Source organism: Rhineura floridana, chromosome 4, assembly GCF_030035675.1.
Source record: "Rhineura floridana isolate rRhiFlo1 chromosome 4, rRhiFlo1.hap2, whole genome shotgun sequence".
NCBI lineage: Eukaryota > Metazoa > Chordata > Lepidosauria > Squamata > Rhineuridae > Rhineura > Rhineura floridana.
In genome coordinates this window covers 11,847,856-11,860,617 of record NC_084483.1, presented here as the reverse complement: position 1 = coordinate 11,860,617, position 12,762 = coordinate 11,847,856, and the positions used below count along the sequence as shown (strand labels likewise).

General features: G+C 40.6%; 1 protein-coding gene across 5 annotated transcripts in view; it reads left to right on the top strand.

Moving 5' to 3' along the window:
* The window catches only part of RANBP17 (RAN binding protein 17), a 272,017-nt gene extending 261,456 nt beyond the window's left edge, over positions 1-10,561 (top strand). For all 5 annotated transcript variants that reach the window (XM_061622480.1, XM_061622476.1, XM_061622477.1 and 2 more), the window contains 3 exons: positions 589-687; positions 7,558-7,685; positions 9,934-10,561. In XM_061622480.1, the coding sequence (XP_061478464.1) occupies positions 589-687; positions 7,558-7,685; positions 9,934-10,030 (324 nt within the window). In that variant the 3' untranslated portion in view covers positions 10,031-10,561. The remainder of the gene's footprint in view (positions 1-588; positions 688-7,557; positions 7,686-9,933) is intronic.
* Positions 10,562-12,762: the final 2,201 nt, after the last annotated feature.

The window sequence follows — 12,762 nt, the reverse complement described above, 5'->3', positions numbered from 1 at the left end:
GTAGTCAAGAGAGGCTGTCCAGAGGTTCTAGATTACCTGCACCAAGCAGGGAGATGGACCCCCTCCATCCCTGCCCTTCCTTGTATTTACTTCTGATTTCTTCCTACCTCCCCCTCTTTTTGAATAAGCTGCAAATAAGGGTGGCATTCAACTCAATAGTTGCACATATGTAAGGATTACCACTAGCCCAATGGAACTTCCCCCTGTCCTCTCCCTGTGCACACTCTGCAGTGTCCTCAAATCTGCTCCGGAGAGTTGGGGGAAACCTCAGAACAGATTTAGAGGGCACATGGAGGGAGGAGAGGGGGCGATGGTTCTGTTGTGCAAGGAGAAATCCTTGTGCTGTCAGTGTTTGCCTTAGTGCTACATTGAATACAACCCAGAGTCCCTATTTGGGAGTCAAATGAAATAACTAGTATATTTCAGAGACCAGCTTGTATTAGAATAAGTTGCCTGATTAAAATATCCTTGCTATGTCAAAAGTAGTGTCTGCAATACTTGAAATTCTGTTTATTTGTTTGGGTACTGGGAATAGTCATACATGGCTGCTTATTTAATCAGTTACACTTCTGAACATTTTCTTTTCAGATGATGTCAATTCTCATGAACACCATAATTTTTGAGGACTGCAGAAACCAGTGGTCTGTGTCAAGACCCCTCTTAGGTCTTATACTCCTCAATGAGAAAGTAAGTATTCCAGAACTAGAACAATCAGTGTGTTAGTACTGAATTTCTAATGGATAAGCTGCTTTTCATATTCTATATCTGAATGTAATAGAATGGGGAGGAAAGGGAGAAAATAAGTCTCTTGGATCATGTGGAGATGTTCTGAGAGACCCCAGATTGTAAAGAGATACCCTGTATACTGTATACTGTATATGTTTGCATATAGAAAATGAACCTCCTCTGCATTTCCAAACTATATTTAAAACATGTCTCTGCTGTGACCCTGGTCAACCTTAATGTCCACCATCTTAATTTAGGACAGTCTCCCTTAAACACATGGTAGCATACAGGGCTAGGTGGTGATGGGTTAGGCTAAACCATGAGGCCACGCAACCCCTGCTGCAGGTTCTTTCAACGTGTGGAGGAATTCATGTGTACTGCCCTGCAGACATAGATGCACACTGGCATTCTTCTATATTATAGATACCCACTTCCATTGAGGACTTCCCCCACTTTCAGTGGCAATGGTCCCCATCTTAAGTCTCCTGTCAGTAGGTAAATGAGAAATAGTGAGGGTCTCTAAGGACAGGAAGATGAAAGGCATCCCTGTGGACCTGCAAGTACTAAACCTAAATGCAGCCAAGTAGGATTCTTCAACTTCTCACTTGTGACTACAAGAGATACAGAGTTCCTTTATGATGCAGCCTAGGTGGAGAAATGCTTTTCCGAAAGGGGGTCATCCCTTTGTTTCCACCACCTTCGGCAATCAGAGATAGGACCCCTACAATTTCTGCAAGCTTGCTGAACCTATGCTGTTTCAGGGAACTACAAATCTTCAAATTGTCAGTATCAGATACAGGATACTTTTTCCTGACTACAGTTGGGAGGGAATGGAAAAGGTGTTTTTCCTTGCTTGATATTACTGAGAAATTGTCCCGTCTGTTTGAAGCACATTTTCTTCAAGAGCAAAATACATTAGTATGTGAGGAAGAACTTCATGACCTTGAAACACATCATATCTTCCTTCTAAACCTAGTAGGATTTTCAGCCTGTTATTCCAGTGTAGCACATGCTTTCCATAAGTCATGAATCAACTGATCTCTCTGTTATTCCGGGGTAAGTTCATAGGCTTTCTATCAGTGGGAAGTAATGTCCATTTAATAATAAAGCTCATGGGTTCAAAATCATGTTGCTGTTGTGATAAAGTGAAGAGTTGGTCTGATTGCAAAATTTATCGAATGTGTCTGCAAAAATTAGGCATAGAACCTGATCCTGTAAAAGATACATAATGATATTTAGTCTATATGCATATTTCCGTATTTGTATATAGTTCATCACAGGAAATTTCTGTGTTTTGCAGTCAGCAGCCACTATTTCTAATACATTGTTGGTGTGGTGGATCAAGAGCCACAAGGGTCTTCATAGGGTGTATTACCCCTGTGATTGCTCATCTCAGGAAGAGAAGCTTAATTCCTTATCTGGACAAATGGCACTAAAAGTAGAGATGCCATAGTAATCCCATAGGTCAGTAGTTCCCAAGCATTTTTCCCCGTGGACCACCTGAAAATTGCTGAGGGACTTGGTGGACCACTTAATTATTTTTCTGACTGTTACAGCAATTATGCCCTATGCTAGATGCTGAATGATTTTCAATTGTATTTTTACTACTTGTATTTCTTACATTTTTATTTTATTATATTCCACAGAGTTCAAATTGTAATATAATCATATAGAATAAGAAATAAAAGATGCCATAAAATACAATTAAAAATCAATATGAATGTTTACTGCGATGGATGTTCCATCTCCTTTCTTCAGCCACAAATCCATAGACACGTCGTGGATCATGGACCACAGTTTGGAAAACCCTACCCTAGGCTGAATTTCTGAAAGGACATTGCTGTTGCAGACAAGTATCCAGAACCATTCTTGTACCTTTCTGAACTTCCCCTTGAGGAAGGACTGGAGCTACCAAAACACAGACAATCCCCAAGCCCATTCCCAAGAAATGGCCCAGGAGGATACCATGGTCAAAGGTGCTGAAAGCAGCTGGTAGGACCAAGAGGGTTCCACTCCCCCTGTTCATCTTCCTGCATAAGTCATCTACTGGAGAATTTACCATTGCCATCAGCCCTAGCCAGCATGGCCACTGGTCAAGGATGATGGGAATTTTAGTCCAGCAACATCTGCAGGGCAACACATTTACTTCTCATTATCTAAATAATTAGTTTCCTCCAAAAAAAACCTGGCCAGACATGTTAGATATCAGGAGAGTCCTCTCCTTCCATAGCAATAGAGAAACAATCCCATAACACAAGTCAGTTCTTTGTGAGCTGCATGAGTTAAAATCATCTGATCTTCTCAGTTAGTTTCTAAATTATTGGTAGGAGCAATGTTAAATTTGCTATAAGTTGGCTGGAACAGCTTGATCTAAGCTAATGAAAGCACACCTGTATCAAATGACTGGCTTTTGTGCTCTGGATGCAAGATATGCAAACAGCAGATATCTGCAATGTGGCAATTTGGCCATTAATCCACACCTTCATGAAGTACTATCTTATGAACCTTCTGATCTCACGGTTATATCAAAGTTGGTCAGACAGTGTTTCATAGCATTTTCTTCTTAATGATGGACATTTGAATCTTGGACGATGGCTAAGCTTCCACTAAGCCCCAAACTTGAGTAATGGACTGAGAAGATCAGATGAGCCCCTTTATAGCTTGCAAACAATTTTTTTTTCACACCAGTGAGGGGGAGGGAACCTGTGGCCCTCTGGATATTGTTGGACTACAACTCCCATCATCCCTGATCTTTGACCATGCTGGCTGGGTCTATGGGAATTGAGGGGCCATCAATAACTGCAAAGCCCGAGGTTCCACATCCCTGCACTAGATCTATTTTCTATCATTATGGAAGAAGAGGGTTCTCCTGAAACCTACAACATGCACTCTCCCCTCAATGTGTCGCAGCAGAACAGAACTTGAGGGGAGGGGCCAACCCCTTCCACTTCACAAGAATTGTCCACAATGTTTCACAATGTTGGGGTGTGCGACTACAGTCCAAAATGTATGATTACACCCACAGCCTGTCAAAGAATGAACTGTTGACAGTAAACAATCTTGATGTTTAGAATCTTGGTCTTCCCCACCACTGATATTCACTGTTTTGAGCTGCCTACTTCTATGGTGAAGAGAGGAGTCATTTTTCAGATGAGTCACCTTTGCAGGGTTTTTCTGTGCAAATTGGGTCTGTGGACTCAAGGCTAAGGTCAGATACCCAGTTGAAAAGGAAACTGTTTCAGTACCACCATGCAAGCCAGCCTGAACATATGCAAGCTTGCTGCAGATGCTAAGGGATTGTTCCTGGAGATATTGACCTGTAACGTTCTCCATACAGTGCAAGTTCTGACTTTATTCCAAATTCATTTATCTCCTGGGCAGTCACAAGTGGCAGTGCATTACTGCTTTGGAGAATGAATTGTCTATACAATAAGATGGTGCTGGGAAAAAATAAGACACTAAGATTAGCAGCAGCCGCATACATTAAAATTCAAACCGAAATCCCAGCCCTGGTAGGAAACTAATAGAAGAAGAAAATATATCAAGTATAGAAGCGCCGTCTCATCATTCACCTGTGCTGAAGGATCCAATTTTAACCATATCCAATAGCACTGTCATTCATCTTCTCGCTGTATTATTGTGATTTAAATCCAACCTCCATACGAGGAGCAGTTCTTTTAAAATGATTGAGAGGGAATAAGGGCAAATTCAGTGTTTAGAAAAAGTTTATGACATCACAATATTATCCTTTACAGATGGAAGCAATATTTCCTACTTTGGAAGGAAAACTAATCATTTTCTATCTGCCCTGAGTCACTGCATCATTATAAAAGGTGGAAATAAGTAGTCTTGTGCATTCCCAATCTTGTTCTCAGCAACATTTTTGTTTAGCCAATGCCTCTGATTTATAGTATTAAATATTAGCCTGACTCTATATTAATTATGTGGTTTTGATTTTAGCAGCTTTAGTGTAAGAATTAAATATTTCACAAGGAGATATAGCCATGCAATCATGAATAGTAAGAAATATGAGGCTAGCACAATTTTCTTTCTTCTGGAACAATATTGCATTCTAATGATCGTGGAGCTTGGGTACCTGTAGAATGTATGTGTGCGCCATTACTTATCAGTAGGTCTTCTATAAGCCCAGTCACTTTGGACTTGTCTGCATTAAGGAGGCAGGTATTGGGGTGGGTGTTTTTTAAAATCAGTTTATTGAAAAATATTTAGATATAAAGGATACAAACCAACAACAAATATTCTGTGTGCCTGTAACATTTGCTGCTACAGTTTCTGAAAAGCCAGCGACATAGTGATGAGAAGTGGTTTGTTACAGTTCATGGTTCCAGCACCAATTTGGATGCAACCTGGTGATGAGTCATGTGGAAATTCTATCCACACTTCTTAAGAGTAGATGAATACGGTTGGACTTACATCCGGGTAAACATGCATAGAATTGTGGCTCTTAGCATCTCTAAGCCTGGCACAATAGTTTGCATAATAACTGGTTCTCAGCAGCAGCAGCATTACTTAATTTTTATTTTTTATCCCGTGTTTCTCCAAGGAACTCAGGGTGGTGCACACAGTCCCCTCCCTCATTTTATCATGCCAACCACCCTGTGAGGTCACTTAGCTAATAGGGAATGATGGGTCAAAGGTCCTCCAGTGAGCTTCACAGCTGATTTGAGATCTGAACCTAGTCCTAGTCCAGCACAACCCACTGCAGCCACATTTAATCTCTCAAGACTCATTGGTGAAGAGTTTCTCTTTTTTATTACTACATAATAGTTACATAATACATAATATAGTGGCCATAAATGGCCACTAACATAATATAAAGTCACAGGCATGTGCCATTTCTGCTGTTCTGCTACTTTCTTATGGGGTTGCATTTTTATTTATATAGAATATGAACAGGCACTGGGTCGTGTAAAAATCTTGCCTCCATTCCCCTCCTGCTGCCCTCTGACTTGCTGTGTTGAACCCCTTCCTCATAACTAGTTGGAGGTTTTCATATCTTGAGATATGAGCATCTTGGCTGCACTCATCCAGCATAGCATTCCTTATATCTGTGTAATGTGTAATTTTTGTGTTTAATGCCCAGAACTTCTTCCATGTTTTCATTTCATTTTTGTGTTGTATTCAGTTCATGTTTTTATATAGCTTGACTTGGTTTGGTTGTGTGTGTTTGCTGTACTTGGTGAGATTGATCTCGTTTGTTTGGGGCCATAAGCCTTTAAGTTGCACAGTGGTACAATTCAGCAGTCCTTCCAAGGAGATAAGAGAGTGAGCATTTGTGGCAAGATACTGTCTCTAGTTAAGTGCCTCATTTGAAAGTGCTAGTAGCTCAGAAATAAGTGAGTGTTTGCCTTTTTAGTTGTCTGCAGTAGTTGTTCCTCTTTCCAAAAATCTGCCAGTTTTTTAAATTCTTTGGGGTCCAACTGAACTTAAAATTCACAGTGAAAACCAAAGGGTGTAAGAAAAGAAACACTTGTGGGTTATTTTTAAACTAAACTTAGAGTTAAAAGGTACGAGTTTTACTTTCACATCGCCAACAGTGGGTTACCTCAATTTCTTGTGTGAAGCAAGTTTAGGAAGGACTAGATTACTGATTTAGCATACATTGTTTAGCCCTGGTCATAGTTCCCATTTCTGTAGCTTCAACCAATAATAACAAATATTCACAGGCTACTGGCCTTGGTACCTTTTTCTAGAGCTCTCTCATTTACTAAAGTTTCCACCTTGTATACAAAGATTACCACCATCACATACAAACACACAAAAGGAATTCACTGTGCTAACAGAGCCAGGATCTCAGTAATATTCTCTAAATTAGCCAATTTGTTGTAGGAGGATCCAAGCACCTTTTCTCAGCACTGGTAGTATATTATTATTATTATTATTTATTAAATTTCTATACCGCCTGACTAGCATAGCTCTCTGGGCGGTGAACAAGAAAGCAAACAGGTATATATAATAAAATCCAATAACATACAACAAAAAATACAAAAGATAAAAAATCTAAAAACAATTACAGCAGGTTTTAAAAACTAAATTAAATTAAATTAAAAGCCTTGGAAAAGAGAAAGGTTTTAACTTGGCGCCGAAAGGATAACAATGTCGGCGCCAAGCACACCTCATCGGGGAGACTGTTCCACAATTCGGGGGCCACCACTGAGAAGGCCCTGGTTCTTGTTACCACCCTCCGAGCTTCTCTATGAGTCGGAGCTCGGAGGAGGGCCTTCGGTGAAGAACGCATTGTCCGGGCAGGTTCGTATTGGGAGAGGCGTTCCAACAGGTATTGTGGTCCCGCGCCGTATAAGGCTTTATAGGTCAAAACCAGCACTTTGAATCTGGCCCGGAAGCAAATTGGAAGCCAGTGCAGGCGAGCCAGAACGGGTGTTATATGTTCGGATCGTTTGGTCCTCGTTATCAATCTGGCCGCCGCGTTGTGCACCAGCTGTAGCTTCCGGACTGTCTTCAGAGGCAGCCCTACGTAGAGCGCATTGCAGTAATCCAATCGCTAGGTTACCAGAGCATGTACAACTGATGTGAGGTCCTCCCTGCTCAGATAGGGATGTAGCTGGGCTACCAACCGAAGATGGTAGAATGCATTCCGTGCCACCAAGGCTACTTGAGCCTCCAGTGACAGGGAAGGATCTAAAAGAACTTCCAGACTACGAACCATTTTCATATCCATTTTCTCCTTCACTCCTGCTTGATATTGGTAAGAAACAAAACAAATAATTGCACATTCAAAGTAGTCCCTGCAGGTATATCACAACAAGGCGTTTCCAACATGTTTATTCTGTTCCTTCTTTGTCTTTTCAGTACTTTAGTGAATTAAGAGCCAGCTTGATAAACAGTCAGCCTGCTAATAAACAAGAAGTCCTTCATCAGTGCTTTAGGAACCTAATGGAAGGAGTAGAACAAAATCTTCTGGTAAAAAACAGAGACAGGTAAGCTCACCCTATCCTGAAAATCTAAAGAATATCTAAAGATAAAATGAGGAAAACCGACTAATAAAATAACCTTAAATAGTGCTGATTTTCCAGACACACACGGTAAAGCATAGTTGTTCAGCAGAATCCAGATATTTTTGCTTAGACACAAAGATATATATATCTACTGGGAAAATAGTTATTGCCTTGGCAGCAAGGTGACAACACATAGCCGAGCCATTATGCGAGAACAGAATATCTTGTTAGTGTTGGTGGATTCAGAACACCAAGAGCATTGTACTAAGAATAAAATCTAGGTTGTGTCACTGCCCAGTAATGTGGTGGAATAGAAGGGATTCTTAGGTTTTGTGTGAAGCCACCACTCTTTCTTCTCTAATTCAGATGGATCCAGGCTAAGTTAGTTGAACTTAGGTTGCATGAAAATCAGTGGGACAAATTAGTCATGACTTGAGTCCCTTTGATTTCAGTGGAAACTAAGGGATTGTATTCAACTAACTTTTACTTAGAGTAGATCCATTGAAATTAATGGACTGAAGTTAGTTGTGGCTCTGAATAAAAGTTAGTTGATTACAACCCAAGAGTTGTATCCAATAAAGTCATTCCCTTAGCCCAAGGCCTTCTGCTTGTGCAGTGGAACTTCTCTCTATGCTTTCCCAGTGCACCCCCTCTAAATCTTTTCGGGGGGAATTCCCCCAACCCTCCAGGACAGATTAAGGAGCGGGGATAGATGTCTATAAGACAGGGAATCTGTTGGGCTCAAAGAATAGTGATAAGCAGTAGCAGACAGTGCAAGAGGGCTGTGCCACTAACCTGACCTCCCTCTGGCCGAGTTGCTGCTATATACCAAGACAGGGAGGGACAAGGTTGGTGCGGTGCACATGTGCCAAGCAGAGCCAATCCCATGCTCCTCCTGGCATGTTTACAGCACACCAACCTCACCACCTCACCCTTCTCTGTCCTGATATACAGCAGTGACTCTGCCAGAAGGAGGTCAGGTACGTGGCTCAACCCCACTGCACCATCTGCTACTGGTCATAGCTCTCCAACTAATAAGCATCTGTGTCAGAATTGTTTAATATGTTTTTTAATAATGTTTTTAACCCTTTTTTAAAGTTTTTTTTAATGTTTTTAATGCTGTCTTGTTTTAATGTATTTTAAGATCTGTTTGTATGATGTTTTAAAGTGTTTTAGTGCTCTGTTTGCCGCCCTGGGCTCCTGCTGGGAGGAAGGGCGGGATACAAATTAATTAAATAAACAATATAATATAATATATTAGCAGCATTAACCACACAAAAAAGATTCACTCCCTTGGGCAAATTAGAAGGAGGGATTTAAAAGTTTTCTTCTAATTTTAAAACAATATAATTTGTGTTGGTGGAAATCTAAACCCAAGATACACTTATGGCTAATTATATAGTCTTTTCAGAGAGCTCATGGTGGTTTGAAAGAGGGGTTGCTGTTCAGAGTATGTGTCGGTCATCCCACTCTCCCCTTTAGTCAAGTCTTATGTCATGATCCCTGCGTACTACCTCCAGTAACAGAGGTGGTATGCCTCTGAATGCCATTTGCTGGAGAAGAGTGTTCTTGTGCTCATGCCCTACTTGTGGGCTTCCCATAGGCATCTGGTTGCCACTGCGAGTAGAGGATGATGGACCAGATGGGCCTTTGGTGTGATCCACCAGGGCTCTTTCTGTGTTCAATTAGCTTTGGGGGGTTTTGTATTCTTTCAAAGCCGGCAAAGCATGTGGGTGGCGGGAGACAGAGAGCGCCACCAGAGAGTTTCGTGTTATAGGGCATTATACAAATGTCATTTAAAAAACAGGAATAAGAATAGAGAAGAAAAGGTCACATGCATCAATTAACCAAACATTTCCGTTTCTGGCTATACCTTATTCTGACCACTTTTGGGGCTTTCCTTTCCACTCAGAAAAGGACTATAGACTCAAATAGTCCAAATGTGATGAGCATGCAAGCAAACTTTTTAAAAGGTGTTTGAGGCACAGTGAGAAGAATATCCAGACATAGCATGTAGTGGAGTAGAGCTTCTATTAGATATTGGCTTTGTAGGAGTTAATTTCTGATCATATTAGTACAGTTCAATGCTACCAGAGGACTGATCTTGTTTTTGGAATTCTAACCGCTATGGTATTGGATGTCAGGTTATGCTGAGAGTTATTTTTAAATATTTCTCTAAATGTTTTAGTCAAAAGGGCATTTGATTTATTTGGGATCTTCTTGGTTACAGATTCACACAGAACATGTCCGTCTTCCGCAAAGACATGGCCGAAACCCTGCGCTGTGAGGGGGCATCAGAATCGAACAGTTCAGAAATGATGAGTTGATGCTGAACTTGAAAGGTGTTCAGTACTGAATAGACTTTGAAGGTTGAGGAACCACAATATTGTTAGATAGATTTTGACTTTAATAGGAAATATTTTTTTAAATATCTTCTGCCTTTTTATATCTCTGGCATAAATGTAAGGATTTGTAATACTGGAAACAATGTAAAATCACACTTGGCATTAAGAACCATTTTGAACTTCCTTATCCACATTTCACAGTTACATGGTTCAGAAACAATATTTAACCAAAGAACAAAATAAAATTTGTATTTTTTTCTGAAATCTCATTGCTGGGAAATTTCAGTTCTACAATCAAACAGTGAATAATATCAGAGCATTTAAAACAACAACAGTGATATCAACTTTTTCTGTCATATCATTATGTAAATCTTTTGAATGAGCTAGAGCATAATTTTTAAACAGTATGGCTATATGTAGATTTTTAAAAACAGCTTTGTCTTAAGTGTGCTGTTGATAAGCAAAGAATTGACAGAATGCAAATTAACTCTTCTGGAATAAATAAAGTAAAATGAAAACACAGAAAATGTTACTTTATGAAGGTTGCATCCTTTAGTGGAGTATGCATAAATGTTCATTTCACACTCATTTATTTATTACATTTATACCCCACCTTTCTTTTTGTGATAGAAACCCAAGGCGGCTTACATATGGTTCCCAGGTGGTCTCCCATCCAGGCACTAACCAGACCTGATCCTGCTTAGCTTCAGCAGTGAGCTGGACTTACGTGCCTTCATACCATAGCCTGGAACCATGCAACTTGAATGTTTCATTCTCAGTCAAAATAAAGGGCTAAAGTTTGTGTTTAACTGCTAAAACAACCCTTGAACAAGAATTAACAGCACAATCCTATACATGTCTGCACAGAAGAAAGTCCTGTTTTTTTTTCATTGGACCTTATCTCCAGGTAATTGCATGTAGGATTAAAAATGATTTTTGTTTTATTTTTAATGCTAACTGCTGCTATGGGTCCCTCACTGTGATGCCATGCTGCCAGAAGGTTTTTTGTGGTCTCTCAAGGTCTCCAAATTTATTTATTTTTAAAAGATTTAGGGTGGTATTCAGTGCTAGTCCTACTCAGAGTAGACTCATTGAAGTTAATAGACATGCCTAACTTAGGTTAATTTCAATGGGTCTGCTCTAGGGTGACTACAACACAAAAATAAATAAATTATGTTTTAACTTGTTAACTGACTGCACCCATAAGTACTCTACTGTAATGCCAAAAGGATTTTGTGACCCCTGCAATTATCATTTTTTTAAAAAAGTTTTAATTATTTAAAAATTATTACTGGCAATTCCCATGGGCTTGTGATTCTGTGTAGCCAAAGGGGTGTAGCCCTTAAGACCCCCAAACATGCCCTTAACATTTTTTTGCCACACCCACTTTTACACTTTAGCCATGCCCACTTTGACATACAGGCAAAAATGTTTTGCTCCCCCTGGGTAGGTCACAGGTTCTCCATCCCTGCTATATAGTGTATAAATAGTACATGGCAACATGAAGCAGATTCGTGTTTACCGTGACAAGATTCATAAACGACTTCACTCCTGTGCCTGAATAATTTATTATATATGTTAAGTCTGTCACTTAAGAGATCCACTCTGATTTGCTGTAGAACAAGTAATTCCCATCAAGTGATCTGAATTACTAATGGAGTATCCAAATGAGCTGAGTCTGTGTTTTAACAAATGAAAAAAAGTTCTAGTTACTGCCAGCCAGCAGCAGTTGTTACACGTTTATGTTTGAATCTCTACACGTGTGTTTACTCACTGGAAACTCAAAACGTCACTTCTGCAAGGGTAGCGGAACCTTTTGCTGGAATTAAACCCAAACATCACTCTTATGCATATATAACCTTGCCCTTAACCCCAATAAAACACATAAAGAGTAAAATAAAGATTGGTTTATTAGAAGAAGAAACAGGAAAAATACTGCATGTTACAATTTACCATACATATGGGCAGTGTTGTAACTTTTACTCAGTCACTCGTTCCTAATCCTGTAGATAGAATAATACAGAGAACCTAACCCTCTGCACATTTAGAGTTGCATCAAATGAGTTGCAAGAAAAAGAAAAAGGAGCTCAAGAACTGAGAGTGAATGTGCCTTTCTTGAAGATTGCAGTGAGAATCTAAGGTCTGAAGCACTAGAGGACTGAAGAAGACCTGCCCTGGGAGTGAGTATCTGGCATCTGAGTGCTTGCTACTAGCTCATTGTGGGCTGCTGTCTGTCCAGACAGCTGAAGTCCCTGGTAAGTGCTTCAAGGACTGGGACCCCCTGCCTGGCCCTTGCTCCAGAGAGAGGTTGCAGTTAATCTCGCAGCCGCTTGCAACATCTGGTGGCTGGGCCAGGAGGCATAAAAGCCCAGCTGCCCTTGGGGAGCCCCTTAGGGAGTCCCAAGGGCGAGGGCGCTACCCCCCTTCTATTACTTTTTCTTGTTTTTTTTTTAATGTGTTCTCTGTTAAACCAGTCTAGAGGAGACTGGTGGTGGGGAGGGTGTGTGGTAAATGTGTAGTTCTTGCACAGGGTGGGAGCTTGTGCAGTGAACTGAATGATAGCAGAAAGTCACCGGATGCCTTCAGAGTGAGAGTCTGTAACTGGCAGAAGGCTGGCCCTCCCTGGGTGTGAGAAGAGGGGGAGTAGATGGGCCCTGTGTGAAAAGGTTTGAATGGGTGTGACTGTTCCCAGTCCCCGCAGAGGCCTACTGGAA